The sequence below is a fragment of the Aulonocara sp. 'chitande type north' Nkhata Bay genome, linkage group LG9 (genome assembly GCF_057382095.1).
Source record: "Aulonocara sp. 'chitande type north' Nkhata Bay isolate Kocher_YH1m ecotype deep benthic linkage group LG9, A_spYH_male_GT1.1, whole genome shotgun sequence".
Lineage (NCBI taxonomy): Eukaryota > Metazoa > Chordata > Actinopteri > Cichliformes > Cichlidae > Aulonocara > Aulonocara sp. 'chitande type north' Nkhata Bay.
The window spans coordinates 10654964-10672252 of record NC_141352.1 but is presented as its reverse complement, the minus strand read 5'-3'; the positions used below and the strand labels follow the sequence as shown (position 1 = coordinate 10672252).

General features: G+C 40.7%; 1 protein-coding gene across 1 annotated transcript; it reads right to left on the bottom strand.

The window, feature by feature from the left end:
* Positions 1-7634: 7634 nt before the first annotated feature.
* Positions 7635-9691, bottom strand: LOC147321652 (GTPase IMAP family member 7-like). The gene is made up of 2 exons (XM_086305738.1): positions 9552-9691; positions 7635-9427 (listed from the first exon to the last, which is right to left on the bottom strand). Exons 1-2 carry the CDS (start codon positions 9568-9570, stop codon positions 8718-8720), a joined length of 729 nt encoding a protein of 242 aa, XP_086161864.1. The 5' UTR covers positions 9571-9691; the 3' UTR covers positions 7635-8717.
* Between the last annotated feature and the right edge of the window lie 7598 nt (positions 9692-17289).

Here is a 17289-nt window from a genome sequence, read left to right as displayed (position 1 = left end):
GTCTCTCTTGTTTGTTTTTGGCCCACTTTGCACCAGAAGGAGGAAACCAGCGGCTGAACAACAGCAGTACGTTTAACCTTGAAAAGCTGTTGTTGGAATTTATTTAATATTACTTTCTACACCAGGATCTTTTTCTACGTAGCTGACGGCTGGTAGCTGTGCAGGGGCGGATCTAGCAAAGTTTAGCCAGGGGGGCCGATAGGGCATTAACCCTTTAAGACCTACCATAGAACCAAGTCCGCCAGGGCTTATATCATATTTTTACATGCTGTAGTGCCACTTTTTGGAGCATTTCAAGTTGATATACATTAATACAACCATTATAGCCCAAATTTTAATGCTATGTCTGCATTAAGTGCATAGTGATTACATAAATTGCAAAAAAGTGCAATAAACTACAAAAAAAGTGAAAATCGTTTTTGTTTTTTTTTAACATATATTTCTAGTTAGAGAAATTTAAGAGGTTTATCCCTCAAAACTGTAAATACAAAAAAGTTGCACAAAATAGTTTCCCACCATAGGAAATTTATTTTAAGTTTTTTGAAATACACCAAATTTTATATACTGCAGGAAAAGCGAAAATAAATATTATACTACAAATTTGCAAAAAAAAACCCCCAGCATATGCATCAAAATAAACTATTTCCAGCAGTGCAATATGAGTCCTAAGCATCCCAGAAACGACACAGAAAGTCATAAAGTCAAACATAACTTTTAAAAACACCAGTATAGGCTCATAAGGCGCTGATGGTAAAAAACTACATTTACAAAACTACGCAAAATGGCATCACTTCCGGTTTCTGGCAGGTCATGGTGGACATGCGATAGTTCACGCTGATGGACGTAGGAAGTGTTACAAACAGCTGATCGGAGCACTGTTAAGTGCTAGGAGGATTGCAGTGATTTATACATTGGGGAAACCAAACAACCTCTGGTGAAGCAGATGGCACAACACAGAAGAGCTACCTCGTCAGGCCAGGACTCTGCAGTCTATTCACACCTACAGGCCAGTGGACACTCTTTCAATGATGAGGATGTACACATCCTGGACAGGGAGGAACGCTGGTTTGAGCGCGGAGTCAAGGAGGCCATTTTCGTTCATTAGCGTTTCTTGTTGTTGTTGTTACTGTTTTAGTGCTTTTATAATTAAATGTGTACTTAAGAGATTTTAAAACTGTTTAGGACCCACAGACACTCAGAAAAAGCAGCTTACTTAATTTAAAGAAACAAATTATTTAAAGGACCACCAATGTGTCTGCAACTGGTCCTGTGCTGGCCCAGAACAGTTTCAGCTCTGGCCCCAGGTGTCAGCCTAATGTGTATCTTAATCGAGCCATGTAATAAAAACATGGGCCGGAACATAATTGTGCAAAAGTAACATGACGAAACTCTGTTCAGACAATGAATGGATGAATGATGAATGAATTCTTATATAACGCTTTTCTACTCTCCCAGGTTACTCAAAGTGCGCTATACAACATGCCACATTCACCCAATAACGCACTTTCTCTAAACTGAGTGCTTCCTAATTACATTCATACTCTTGACATGCAGACTGGAAGAGCCAAGAATCAAACCACTAATGTTTTGATCAGTAGGTGACCTGCTCTACAGCCACCCAGTGGCAAATATGAGTAAACCCTCACTAGGTTTTGGATAAAGTGTACACTCACAAACCTGTCAAACCTGCATTTGAAACGTTGGGCACAATAATGAAACACAAACATTAAATACATTCCTTAATGTTGTAGAACAAGAAAGGAAGAAGTTTAGTGAAAACAATTTAGTCATGTTCGTGTCAGATATGCTGTTTGCTGGAGAGTCAGGACCCAGTCGCAAGGCTTCCTTAATAGTGACAGTGAATTTATTTACAGTGAAAAACAGTTCCCACAAAACGTGATTTCCACATCGGTGAACATCGGTGATTGTTCCAGTTGAAGGTGCGGTGATCCTTCCCAAACACACTCTTCCCACTAAACATTACAATATAATACAGTACAATTTTTATTTATATAGCACATTTAAAAACACGAAAGAACACCAAAGTTCACAGTAATATGGAGAGTCAACATAAGTCAATAACAGGGTACAAATCGGGCAGTAGCACAGACAGGATAGAGACACTAACAAACCAGAAGAGTTAGATAAATACAAAATTGGCTAAGAAGACAACAACAGCAGTAAAATTAATAATAAAATAATACATTCAATAAAAGATTTAAAAGTTTAAAATTTAAAAAGTTTAAAAGGGTATTAACTGGTCGGGAAAGCCAAGTCAAATAGATATGCTTTCAATCTTGATTTAAAGGATTGGATAGAGTCCAAGGCTCGAATAGAAGCAGGGAGGCTATTCCAAAGGTTGGGTGCAGCTGAAGCAAAGGCACGATCGCCTCTGGTCTTCAGTCTGAACTTAGGTTGGGCCAGGAGTAATTGACCTGATGATCTTAATGCACGACAAGGAGTGTACAGATTGAGGAGGTCAGTGAGGTAGCTGTGCGCAATGTTATTCAGGATTTTAAAAGTGAGTAGCAAGATTTTAAACTCAATGCGATATTTGATTGGTAACCAGTGTAGATCAACAAGAGCCATAGTAATAGGGTCAAATTTTCTAGTTCCAGTAAGAAGGCGAGCTGCAGCATTCTGAACGAGTTGCAGCCTTCGAAGAGAGAAGCTTGGAGACCACAATAGAGAGAATTACAATAATCTAACCTGGAGGTCACAAAAGTGTGGATACGTTTTTCCAGGTCCCTGTGTGGTATATAATGCTTAGCTTTAGAAATCTGGCGCAGTTAAAAAAAAAAAAAAACTACAGATGATATTTGAGTCCGAATGGACCATGTTCAGCGTCTCCATTGCCGAAGCTGCTGCATTGAGCTGCGGCCGCAAGGTGGTTGGTGCCTGCCGTGGTGGTAATCCCTGAACCAAATGGTGGACACCAGAGGTGAAGGGAGCCACCAGGCTGAAGAAGGAGTCCTATCGGGCTTGGTTAGCCTGTGGGACTCCGGAGGCTGCCGACAGGTAATGAATGTTACAAATCCTACCATGTGAATTCATGGATTTTTTTTTCACATTCTGTCTCTCACAGTTGAAGTGTACCTCTGGTGCAAATTACTGACCTCTGTCATCATTTTAGGTGGGGGAACTTGCACAATCGGTGGCTGACTAAATACTTTTTTGCCCCACTGCATGGGATCACTACAGGTTTTCGCTTAGGCAGTGGTTGCCCTTCTCTCTTGAATCGACTGGAGCGTTCTTTTGGCGCCTTCCCACCTTTGACAAAATTCCAGCTGGGAAAGCAACATTTACTCAGGGCCTTCTTGATGTGATGTTCTTCTGCTTCCCTGACCTGTCTGTGGGGATGGTGTTCGCTCTGTGTTGTAGCGTCCTGATGACACCCAGTTTGTGCTCCAGTGGGTTATGAGAGTCAAACCTTAAATACTGATCCATACGTGTAGGTTTACGGTACACGTCAGATTTTAGATGTCGCCCATTACTGATGGAAATCTCACAGTCTAAGAAGGCTTTGATTAGTGGTCAAAGTGATTGTGTTTGGGCCTTAACTACTTTTCCCAGAATGCGCGCTTCTTTTGTGGTTCGGACTCCTTCTGACATTTCTTTGGAGGTGGAGGAACATCACAGTAATTGCTTAAAGGAGCTTCTTCGACATCTTTAAGAGTTCTAAACAAATATCTGTCCTCCTACTGAAAATCTTATGTACGCAAAAACGCGTTGCAACTTCTAAAACTCCTAAAATTTCCCCCCATTTCTTAACAACTACATGCCACGTTGCCATACCATTTTTTGATTGGTCGACATGGTACTTTTTTTGACCAATAGGAAAGGCTGGAGTTTTGGTGTTGTTTTTGCTCACAGGCTTTCGAGCGCTTTCCTTATAAAACGCTGTTCTTACCGTTTCTTCCTGCAGTAAATATAAACAACAGTAGTATTCATGAAGAAAACCAAACATTGCAGATATTTTTATCATAACTCTGGTTTTACGTGGCCAATCAACACAATTTAAAAACTGGTATAAAGTCCACACATTTTCCATCAGTTGTTCAGTCTGTCCTGCTCACATCTCCAATGGCTGTACACGTTGTCATTAACGTGGCTTCACTCCACATCAGCCGCTTTGCTCGCTAAAACACCGGTGTCGGCGGATGCTGTCATAGCCTGTCAACGACGTTGGTTAGCTGCGTATATACGAATGTGAATCGCATCATTGGCTGGACTTTGGGATAAGGTGGCATCGTTCTGATCCCATACGGGAGCAGCCAGTCACTGACTCACACTGCAAAATAGAATTGTTAAAGTATTAATTTTAATCTGTCCTCATGAACTGGAAAAATAAAAACAATCTTAATTCTAACCAATATAGAAATTATCTATTAGATTACATTAGTCTTGATACAGCCTCTGCCACCACATCAGATCAATTGCTCTGAGCTCGTTTGATCAGCTCCATCACCTAGTCGGGGTGGGGGGGTCATACTTTGGTCCCACCTTTGCTGTTGTGATTGGTGTAGGTGTAGGGACAGGCTTGGGGCGTCGGGGGGTTCCCCAGGAGCATCTTCCTTAGAGGGCTAGACCCGGGGTAGGGGTCATGGCCTATTAAGGGCTCTGTTGGCTCTTAGGTGACGGTTTCCTCGTGGCTGCGTGCAGCGGGGCTAGGGGAGGGTCTGTGCTGACGGACGTGGGTTACTGACCTGGTAGCCTGTCTGCCCCTGGGTGGGTCCGGGATGGGCATGAGGTTCTGGGGGCGCTCAGTCTCTGGGCTGGGGCCCTTGCCGGGCCTCAGGGCCTTGGGTCCTGGTTTGTGTGTTGCCGGGGTTGTGGGCGGGTGGGTGCATGGGGGCCCATCCCTGGCGCATGATGCCGCCGGTGTGTCGAGCCACCTGGGGGGCTCTTGGCCTATGACTTCCGGCTTGAGTGAACGCTGGCGCGTCTGGCTGCCGCTACTCACCGGTTCATTTTTCGATTATTTGGATTAATTGGATTATTTGGATTCAGATTTGAATGAACAGGGACATTCACACTCAGGACCAGATCGATCTCTGCCTGGGATTGAATTGCAACGCTTGTCCTCAACTTCTGTTATTTCAGCTGAATGTGTTCTCACGTCTTCTTCTCAGTAAGCGGCACTAGCTTAACTGTTTGAGCTATTTTAGCCTACCTGTTCGTTGCTCCGGCCGGCTCGGCTCCTTTTCCTCCACACAATCGAAGATGCGGACCAAGATGTTCCTGAGCTGGTCGGCACTATTTTGGATTCTCCTGACGCTCGTCTACCATCCTACGGCTGGACTGCTCTGCTATACAGCCGCTGAGCTCCTGCGCGTTCGCGGGCAGCTATCGCTCCCGTCGCCGGCGGAGCTTCACTACCACCCGGGCATCACTTTCCAGCCTCGCCAGAGATACATCCATCGCGGGTCCCGCAGGATTTTCCATAACTCCAATGGAACTAAATCGTTCTGGTCTGCTACTCGCCGCCCTCGCAGGAACCCTGATCGGGCTGTCAACCATCGATCTCTAGCCCACCTGCCCAGGGCGCCCACCGCGATTAGCAAAAAAGAAGATACTCCACTCAACTTCGGTCTTCTAAACATTCGTTCATTGACAAGTAAGGGACCTCTCATCCAAGACCTCCTATCTGACCGTAAGTTTGACTTTTTTTGCTTAACTGAAACCTGGCAACAACCTGATGACTTTTCTCAGCTAAACGAATCTGCTCCTCTGGGGTTTGTTTACTTTTCTAAACCCCGCTGCTCAGGTCGTGGGGGTGGTCTCGCGATCCTTTTTCGCCAGCACTTGAAAGTCCTGCCGGTTAATGTTGATACCTTTAGTTCTCTAGAGGTCCTTGCATGTGAGCTGACTGGACCCATTCCCACTATCATAGCTACTGTATACCGCCCCCCTAAACCTAACCCTGTCTTTCTCAGTGACTTTGCTAATCTACTAACCCATCTTTCATCTCTCTCCCTAAATGTGATCTTGGTGGGAGATTTCAACATTCACATGGACAATAATGACCTTCTGCTCACAAGAGACTTTTCCTCCTGTCTCGAAGGCTCTGAATTTAAACAATTTATCGACTTCCCCACTCACTCTAAAGGACACACCCTGGACTTGGTCTGCTGTTCTGGTCTTACTCCCTCGAATCTTTCTGCTACTGAAATCCCCATAACTGACCACTTCCTCCTTTCATTTAACCTCACTCTCTGCTGCTCTTCTACCAAGCCAACCCGTCTCATCTCGTTCCGCAACATCAAGAACATTGATATGGACATTCTCACTACCAGTTTGGACAATGTTCAGATTCCGGACTTCTATTCTACTCCTGATGATTTGTTGTTATATTATAATAATTGTCTACGCATTGTCCTTGATTCTCTGGCTCCTGTAAAAACCCACTCTGTTTCCTTCACTCGCTCTGCTCCCTGGTTTACCTCTGACCTCCGAGCTCTGAAGGCCACAGCTAGAGCGTAAATATAAGAAATCTGGTTTAACTGTTGATTCAGAAATCTATAAATACCATGTACTTCAGTATAAAGACACCATTAACAAGGCCAAACAAAGCTTCTACTCTGGTATTATCAGTTGTTATGAGGGTAATGCTAGGACTCTGTTTTCAGTTTTCAACAAACTAATTCAACCCCCCAACGCTTTACCACCGCACTTCTATTCCTCTGAAAAATTGCAACTCCTTGATGCTGTTCTGGACTACGAAAATCGATAACATCCACCAGCAACTCAGATCAAATGTTGTGTCTACGCCCTCTCCAGAACCTTTTCTCCTTTTTGAGCCGTTTTCCACTTTTCATCTTCCTGATTTATCTGATATTTCCGAGTTAATATGTAAATCAAAACCTGCCACATGTCATCTTGACCCCATGCCCACGGGGCTTGTGAAATCCTGCCTCTCTTCTTTACTCCCACTCATCTGTGCTATCATTCACTCTTCTCTCACCACCGGTATCGTTCCCTCCTTATTGAAGACTGCTCTAGTCACTCCTATACTGAAAAAACCTTCTTTAGATCCTAACAACTTTAACAACCTCCGTCCGATTTCCAATCTACCCTTCATTTCTAAGATACTCGAAAAAGTGGTTGCAGCTCAACTTCATTTACACCTGGTTAATAATAACATCTATGAGAGATTTCAATCTGGTTTTCGCTCATGTCACAGTACCGAAACTGCTCTACTTAAAGTCACTAACGATCTCTTAATCGGAGCTGACTCTGGTCTTCTCACCATTCTCGTCCTTTTAGATCTGAGCTCAGCCTTTGACACCATTTCTCACTCTGTCCTTCTAAGCAGACTTTCCTCTCTCGGCATCTCTGACATACCCCTCGCATCGTTTATTATTTAGTAACTATTGATATCTACTGCTAGCTAGTTTATTGTGATGGTGCTTTTTTTTTTTCTTATTATGTTGCTCTTTGTTGTTTGCTTTCTCCTCTGTTTTTTTTTCTCCATACAGGTGACCCAGGAGTTTGTTTGTTTTTTTGTTTGTTTGTTTTTTTCTCTCTTCCCCCCCTTCTCACCGTCTCTTCTCCCCTTTGGTTTTCTTTCTCTCCCTCTCTATCTTTCATTCTTTCCCCCTGTCCTATCCCACAGTCATGTCTGTCCCGTTTGTAGCAACTGAAAATAAAATAAATTCATAATTATAATAAAGGTCAATCAAATGGACCAATATGGCAAGGCCATGATGATCCACTTGGTAAAATAAATCCACTTGGCATCTTTCTTGGCCTTAAGACAACAATTCTGATGGCTATAGATCCAAACGGGACAAAAAAAAAGGAAAACAAAAACAAAAAAAACCACTCATTTAAGAATCATTACAAAAACACCATCATACATATTCGTGGTTTATTATGAGCACACACAATGAAATCACTTCCAGTGAAAACCCAAAGGTGTTACAGGTATTTCCACATCACAGTCCAAGTTTTTGTCATGTTTGTTAAAGCCTGACAACAACACCCTTGTTCCTCTCTGACAAGCTAAGGCTTGTCTAATAACATTATTAGACTTCTGTAGATAGAAGTTGAATGTTAAAAGATTCAAAATGTCAGAGCATATTACACAGGAGAGGTCTTACTTAGGAGAGTTGGCTGTTTGGTCACAGGATCAGTGTGGCCAACAAACCATCTGGAGCATCTCAGCTAGATTCTTCTCCTAAAGTGTTCACTTCACTTCTTACATAACTTAGCATAGCAATTTGACCACATACAGTTATTGAGAACATCTGATGTTGACTTTGTCTGTGTTTGCGTGTGTGTCTATTTTAGTTAAAGATTTTGCTTTGTGATTACAGCTTTGAATTTCTGTTTACTTTACATATATATATATATATATATATATGTAAAATATAAAATATTTTACATAAATATAAAATATTTATGTCCCTAACCCTTTGAGCCTATTTTTTGACAAATCAGCATAAAGCATACATTTTTCAGTAAAATCAATTAAACAACATAAAACATATCCAATCACCTGTGTTTCATTTAGGTCTACTTAAAAAAATATGATATACAAAAACTCTTTGTAGCACATCACAGCTTGATGATTCATCACTGTTTTAAAACTCTTTCATCTTAACTAAGATTAATTTTTTCTTCTGTTTTTTACAGTCAACAAAAAGGTCAAAGCTATTCAAAGCAAATTAACACCAAAGATATTTGTCTACAGGTTTGAATCTTCTAATAATGAATTATTCTCTTTTAAGACGTGAATGAAAACTTTGAATCTGCTCTACCAGTTGACTCAGGAACTTGTATTCTTCATCCTCCATCTCAGCTTGTTTCCGTTTCCTTTCTTCCACCTCTCTGTACATGGCATTTGTGTAGTATGTGCCAGCGTTTACTGCCACCATGTCATCAATCTTCTTCATCAGCTCCTCCACCTGCTTTCTGTCTTTGCTTTTGTTGTTGAAGACGTGGAGCCTGTTTCCACAGCTTTGGATGACTTGTCTGAGCTCTGGTTTGCTTTCACGTGCATACTTCTGTATGGTCATTTCCTGGTCTTCAAGATCATCTCCATGGGTGAACAGCACAATCATGTAATGTTGAGCCTTTGGACCAAACAGCTCCTGCAGGGCTTCCACAGAGTTTTTCTCCTCTTTCGTGAATCGACCGACTTGGAGCACCAGTAGAAAAACATGAGGACCTGGACTGGAGACTTCAACACATTTTATAATTTCCTTTTTGATCATCTCTGCAGATTTCTCAGTGTCCAGGATCCCTGGTGTGTCTATGACAGAAATATTTCTCCCTTCCCACTGTGCTTCAGCTATTTCACAGGTTTCAGTCACTGACTCTGAGCTGGAACGAGATTTGAAATGTTTTTTTCCCAGGATGGTGTTTCCAGAGGAACTCTTCCCCACACCAGTTTTTCCTATTATCACAATCCTCAAATCAGGACCTGAAACACAATTCACAGCTTCAATTTAACACATCTGAAACATCAAGTCCATAAGTTTCATGTATTTCAATGCATGAGCACATATTAACACATATTAAACAAAGCAGATTAAATATATATTTACCTGATTTAGATGAAGTCATAATTTATCTTCAGTTTGTTGTAACTACACAGGTGAGAGAGATGAGTGTTCAAGCTTCTGTTCAACACATTTTTTTATGTGTAGCTTCACAGTTGACACGCCCACAGTAGTTGCATAACAGGTTTAATCCGGTTGTTCAGTCTGACGCCACTAGCCGTGTCTGGGTCTAAACTCCGCTGCAGGTCCATATATCAAACGATCACTGTGGCATTACTGAGAGTTGAAAAACTGTCTAAAGTCTTTCATCTTTAATAAAATGATCAGCGTTCTGCTCTACCAGGTGTAACAATTGAGTTTAACATCCAGGCATCCATGAAAACGGAATTTATGACATTTAACGGAGTTAGAAGTTAGCAGGGAGTTAGCTCGCTAGCTTCTATCTAAATACAATATAGCATGTCCTGACTGCGGGGTTTTGGAAACAAATTAAAACGGACAGCTCTGTTATCACTTCCAGCATAAATGAAGACAGAAAACTAAACAGCAGTGACGTTTGTAGGGTTACTGAAGTTGGGCTAGCTGGTATATAATGATGTGCTACGTGACCGCTAGCGACACAGCTATGCTAGCATAATATAAACAAGCTAACTTTTTTTCCACTCGATAAAAGTTAACGTGAGTGTTCTCAGTGGTCAGAAACAAATGTAATCGCATGGCAGGATGCTGTAAAAGGACCAAACTTCAGCCAGGAGAACAACTGAGATAATCCATCCACAATACGAGGTCAGTCATTCATATACTGCTGCATGGGCTGGGCTGTAGTTATATCCTAAGGTTTTAAAAACTGAGCTTAAATAAATGATTAGTGGTAATAAAAGCCGAGGGAGGTCAACAGGGATCACTGACTGTTTTAGGAGCTTTTTGAGATCAAATAGAAGAAAATACATAACATTAAACATGTTAACAACACAAAAGCCATATTAAAGGCAGACTACTTTCGACCCGGAAGTAGGATTCGTCGCGTCATCACTGAATAACCGGATAGAAACAAAGACACGCACACCTTACAGACACCAAAGAGCCTGTTACAGGATTGTTAAAATAAAAGGAATTTAAGAGTAGCAAGGAAACATTTTCTATCTGATCATTTCAATCGTTTGGGGGGGGGTTGTTTGTTTGTTTGTTTGTGTATGTCAAAAAAGAATTGGTTAACTAAAAAGATCATTTCCACTATTTTCTTTGACAAGATTTCAAATTTTCTTTAAGAAGGAATTCTGGTTGTAGGTGGTACAAATGAAATCACATGCGCAGCAGAATTACAAACTAGCTACTAGGTGTACATTACAAGTTTGAGCTAAAAAAAACAAAAAAAAAAAAACATCCTGTACCCACAAATGCTTTGAATTCTCAATGGGGGACAGTATTATAGATGTGCAATGCTCTGTACAGGTTAGCAACTAGCCATGAAATAAATGTAAATTCTCCGTTCTCTTACACAGGACCCTCTTCCTGTATTTATTTTTATTGCTCCTGCCCCAGACACAACTGACCAATGAACATTATCTCGTGGTTTGTAGCAGCAGACTTTCATTCACCTTGATTTCTCTCAAAAGAAAGTGAAAAAAGCTAATCTAAGTTTACAAACTCATCAACTGATTCGGACCAAAGTAAATGATCTACAGATCTAAAAACACCCTAAGGTTAAACCTAACTCATCTTTCACTGTTCCACAAGAGTCAAATGTGTAGTTGGTTGGAATGGAGGCGGAGTCAACTCCATTTGCTCTCCCAGCCCAGTGCGCGCTCCCGACGTAGAGGGTTAACTACATTGGCACCATTATCATCAATGGAGCTCCAGTGGAGAGGGTGCAGTCCTTCAAGTATCTTGGTGTCCACATCTCCTCAGACCTGACATGGTCTGCCCACATTCAGGTCCAGACCAAAAAGGTTAGGCAGCGCCTGTATCACCTACGACAACTGAGGAAGTTCAGGGTCTCTCCAAAGATCCTCAGGATTTTCTATACAGGCGCTGTGGAGAGCATCCTCACACAGAACATGACATCGTGGTTTGGGAACAGCTGTGTGAAGGACCAAAAAGCTCTCCAGAGAGTGATCCGTACAGCAGAACGCTGCTGCAGGATTGCTCTCCCCCCGCTTCAGGACACCTACACCAGGAGATGCCGGACTAGAGCAGCGCAGATACTGAAGGACCCGTCCCATCCTGGCAACAAACTGTTCCAACTTCTGCAATCTGGTAGAAGGTTCCGCATCTTCCGGGCAAGGACAGAGAGACTCAAGAGGAGCTTCTATCCCCAAGCCATCCGTGCCCTAAACACACACACCCGCCCTCTCACATCATCTATAATTGACTGAGACAGGACTCTTCCAGACACTAAACCAAGGCACAATGTACATTTCAATTCCTTTAATTTTAAATATGTTTATATTGTCTATCCTGTAAAATAGTCAGATGTCTATTCATATTAATGTACAGAATTCACCTGCTTGCTGCTACTACTGCACATTCACCCAGTGTATATACTATATATATATATATATATATATATAATGTTCTTCCTCTACACCCCCCCCAAATTTTTGCACATGTCGAGGAGCGTGTCAGGCTACATTTCACTGTGTGTTATACTTCTATAACTATGCATGTGACAAATAAAGAACCTTGAACCTTGAACCTTGAACAAAACCTCTATTGTAGACCCATTTAACAGCTCATTTGGAAGTACTGACATCTGCTGGTCATTCGATGTGCAGCAGCCATGCTGCGATTATACTTGTGGGTTACATACGAGTGGATATGTAAACACAGTAGCGGTTTTTGATATGAGCGACATGGGCGGTTACCCAGCGCGGCATCGTGATGAGATCGGCATCATGGGATCGGCAAAAAAAAAAACGTTGCTCGCTCCCATGTTGCTCTGACATCATGCCAGCGCATTTTGGGGATTGCATCGGGGACCGATCGGTTTTCTATTAGCTATTTGCGAGGAGTAAAGGCGCCCACCATATGCGAGGTGCACCTGCTGCTTGCCAGACAGAAAGGTGGGAGCGGGACGGCAGGAGATTCTCTGGCTGGCTGAAGCAGCATCTAATAAACAACTTCCAAAATAAAACAAAAGGAAAAATAAACAACAAACTAGGGCTGTCAACGTTAATGCCATCATCACGATTAACGCGATTAAAAATTTTAACACAATTTGGAGCGCAGGAGGACTCAAAAAGCCTGAAATGTCTCTGTCAGCGCATTTCGGGCAGTTTGTCCAAAGTTTATCGACTCTGTGCTCCAGATGAAGATGAATGCATTAAAAATGTAAATTGCGTTAATTGTGATAATGGCGTCAACCCATTAACGTTGACAGCCCTACAACAAACACAAAAACTGAAGACATTTTGATATAGACTTATAATTTGCACCGATGTGTTTTCTAAATTCATTCACACATATACAAAAAGTGAGCGTGAGGGCCCTCGGTGCGCCTGCTTACTGCTGCTGCTGTGCTGAAGTCTCACACACAACCAGTCAAAAGGGGAGGGGGTGGGCTGCTTCCAAATAGTGCACTTATTTTTCCTGGGTTGTGTAAAAATCCTAGAAAAAAACCTATACAAGGTGTAGGTCTATTAGTCTGTTAGTTTATGTTGTGGGGTTGGGTGTTGAGACTGGAGTGCAAAATTACTGATGGAAGATGACAGGAAAAGGTCAAAGCCATCAGGTCCTCAGTTTAGAAAAAGAAAGAGAAAAGAAGAGGAGAAACAAGCAAATGATACAGGTAAGCAGATGTGTCTTTGGATAATGGCGGGTATTATGTGTGCTGAAACAAGTTAACCTTCATTAGTAGGGATTGGAAAAACCTCTGTTTACATTTGTTAGCCACTTGGCTGCAATGGTAAACAGCAGACAGACAGTAGACACTGATGTGGCTTATTTAATCTTTTGGACTGTGTTCAGCACAATATTAATTGGAATTAATTGTATTGTTGATTTCTCTGCTATTCTCAATGTATGATGAATTATCATGGCTGTTTGTTAGCCATTTGCATATTTCTCTTTCTCTCTCACTATATAAAATTTGTCCCAATACGTGAGTGGGGCACAGAAAGGGATTGGCAAGAATACCAGAGGTGCAAAACACCGGCTACTGGTAGACCGAGCCGTTTCCCTAGACTGTAAGACCAGACTGACCAACCTGTGCACTGCCTGGATTGATTACAAGAAGGCCTGTGACTCAATGCCCCACAGCTGGATCCTGGACTACCTAGACCTATACAAGATCAACAGGACCCTAAAAGCCATCAATTCAATTCAACTCAATTCGGATGTGGCGTACAACACTAGAGGCCAAACTCAAGCCCATAGCACAAGTCACCATCAAGTGATCTACCAAGGAGATGCACTGCTGTTCTGCATAGGCCTGAACCCCCTCACTGACAGCATTTACAAGACTGGCTACGGATACCAACTAGGGAACAGAGCAGTTGTCAGCCACCTCCTGTACATGGATGACATCAAGCTGTATGCCAAGAGAGAACGAGACATCAATTCACTGATATACACTGTGAGTGTTAATGACATCTGAAATAGAAGGAAGTTGCCCATGTTATACGGAAGCGAGTTTCATCTTCAGTGTGCTGTAAATGATGTGTTTATTTTTGCTCAATTTCAGTATACAGAACCGGTACAGTTGTCCACTTTAATTTCAACCAGACAAGAGTGTGGTTTGCTTTAAATACAGTTGAATATTGCTGTAAATTCACTGTAAATTACAGTGGCTTTTCAATTGCTTGAGCAAGAGCAAGTGTGTACTTTTGTTGTACTTTTATAGGAAATGAATCATGTGCAGAGCAGATTAAATATTTTGCGTACCTGGTAAAAATAAAGCCATATTTTATGGTCACCATTGTTACTGCAAAGGTTAAAACAAAGGCATGTTTTTTTTCTCTCTTACAGCTGACACAGCTGTAGGTTTTGCATAACATTTTCACACAGTCTGTGGTTTCTTGCCCTCAGTTTCATGACAGTAAAATATACTTCTAATTTTTATTTTTATCAGTAAAATGTGTTATTTTTTTAAAACTTCTCATATTTAAAAGAAGCATATGTTCTCAGCTTCAGTGTGTTTGTTTTCATTATCAATAAAAAATTATCAAAATATTCTCCTGGGAGCTCCGTGACTGGAAAGAGTTCAGCTCAGGTCATACCAGGAGATGATCCACAGCATGCAGGAATGAAGTTGGACGACTGTTTAGCTACAGGTGTGCTGTTTCTGAGAAACAGTGATCAGGATGATCCAAGAACAGCATCAGTTATGTAATGAATGTTTCTCTGTGTAAAGATATAAATATATACGAACATGAACTAGAGTTATAAAGTACATGTTTGTTTTTCATTTTCATTTTCTTTTTTAAGTTGTTCTTTGGATTTTTGTTAAATAATATAATTGCAGTTCTTAACATTCACATTTTAACAAACAGAATCAGCTTAATGCTGAAATCAATCAAAGTAAGCTCCTCAGGAAACTCCATCCACACAGATATTTTCATCCATTTTCTAATTGACAGAAAACGGTATTTTTGCACCAACAGAGTGATTTCCAAAGAGCTACTAACTGAAAGCATGGCATATATGTGCATGATCCAGGTGTCCTGAAAAAATGAGGAAATTGGACAAGTGGAAGGACAAAAGGAGAAATGTAGGTCTAAAATCTGCTTGCAGCAGACGAACATCTAAAATTTGTGTCCTTAAGAAATATTATTATTATTTTCATTTTAATAAGATCTCCTCTCTAACTTTTTCTTATGGCTGTTTATGTGTATATTTTGTGTCCTTGTTTTAATCAGTTCTACTTTTATTTTGAAACATCTGTTCTCATACAAATAAATAATGTGTTATTATTAAATATGCTTCATAACATAAACATATTTATGTTTATGTTATTAAACATATTTAGGTTTATGTTAACCCCCTGCAATGGCACTGCCCCCCCCCCACTTTGGGAACCTCTGTGCTAACCAATAAATATCTATTTATAGGATTTTTATACACTCAGATTCTTTCACTAGCTGCTCACTAACACTATCAGTAGCAGCGCAATCAGTTTTCAGGACAAAAGACAAAAGTCTTTCTCCATTGATTGAAGAACAAAACAGAAAAATCTTTGGACCCTTGAGAATCTAGAGTCTTATTTTTATAGATAAGTTAACGGAATTTAAACAAAGGTCTGGCAGATGGATCTGCACCACCGTGACCACCAGAGGGAGCTGTTGTGAGATCCCACACAGATAAACATTACATCAAACTGTCCTGTCAGTAAAAACAACACTGGAACACCTTACCAATTATAAAGCAGCATGCTCAATTTCCCACTTTTTAAGGATTTTCTTCCCAACTTTTTTTCAGAAACAGTGCAAAACAAATACCAATAGCTGATGCATTATTGTCCCTCTCACGGTCTTATTTCTAACCCTGTTCAGTCTAAATGAAATTAATAACATCTTCAGCTCGGCCTCCTTTCTTTTTGTCTTTCTCAGCTTTCTCACCCTGTTTCTTACTCTGTTTTCTGCATTATTCATTCGCTTATTACCCACCAGTCTACCGTTGTTTACAGTGCTGTCGACCGCTGTCTTTTTCTTCTTTTTTTTTCACTTAAATGAGCTCGGACAAGAAAGCCTAATTTCTGCTGTTCAATACTGAAGAAATTTAAACTTTTTAAAATTGTGCAAATTTACAGAATATTGCAGAATATTTTTAAGGTTATCTGCTATAAAAAGCCTATAGATAGACTTTAAAGTTCTGATGCTGGTCTATGAAGCTCTGAATGGTTTAAGACCAAAATACATCAGTGACCTCCTGACCCAGTATGAACCTTCCAGATCCCTCAGGTCATCTGGATCCGGTCTTTTATCAGTTCCCAGAGTCAGAACCAGACACAGAGAAGATGCATTAAGCTTTTATGCTCCTTATATCTGGAACAAACTCCCAGAAAGCCTCAGATCAGCTGAAACACTCAGTTTATTTAAATCCAGGTTGAAGACTCACCTGTTCTCAGCTGCATTTGAATAAAGCACCAAATCCACACTTTAAGCTTAAATTTCAAAACTAACATTTTAACTACTGATTTTATCTGTTTTGATTTTATATACTGTTTTGTTTGTTTGTTTGTTAATTAGTTAGTTCGTTTGTTTGCTTGTTTTAATCAATTTTAAATCATGCTTTTTATTTGTTTTTGTTTCTAATGTCTCTGTAAAGCACTTTGAATCACCTTGTTGTTGAATTGTGCTATACAAATAAACTTGCCTTGCCTTGCCTAGTAAAGGAGCAGTTATATTTTTTGGTACCTTAATTATGGATTCTTTAACAACAGGTTCTGACAGTGAAAACTGTGTTTAAACACATCTCAGCATTTAAGATTAGTTAGTATTAATCTCTTTTCCACAGCAAAGCACTATACAAATACAGGCCATTTACCATTTCAGTATCTCTTTTGTCTTGTCTCCCTTCCCTCACCCAGTCACAGCAGATGCCTGGTTCTGCCAGAGGTTCTTCCTGTACAGAAAAACTTTTTTTCCCCCACTATCCCCAAGAGCTTGCTCACAAGGGGTTGTCTGATTGTAGAGGTTTTCTCTGTATATTTGTATTACTGAATTGAATTGCACTGAATTGTACTAGATGGATTACAAAAAGCTCAAACATGACATGCTGACATTACATTTGAAAAATTCTTTAAGAAATTGGCCTCCAACCTATTAAATCTGTGCAAATATAGCAT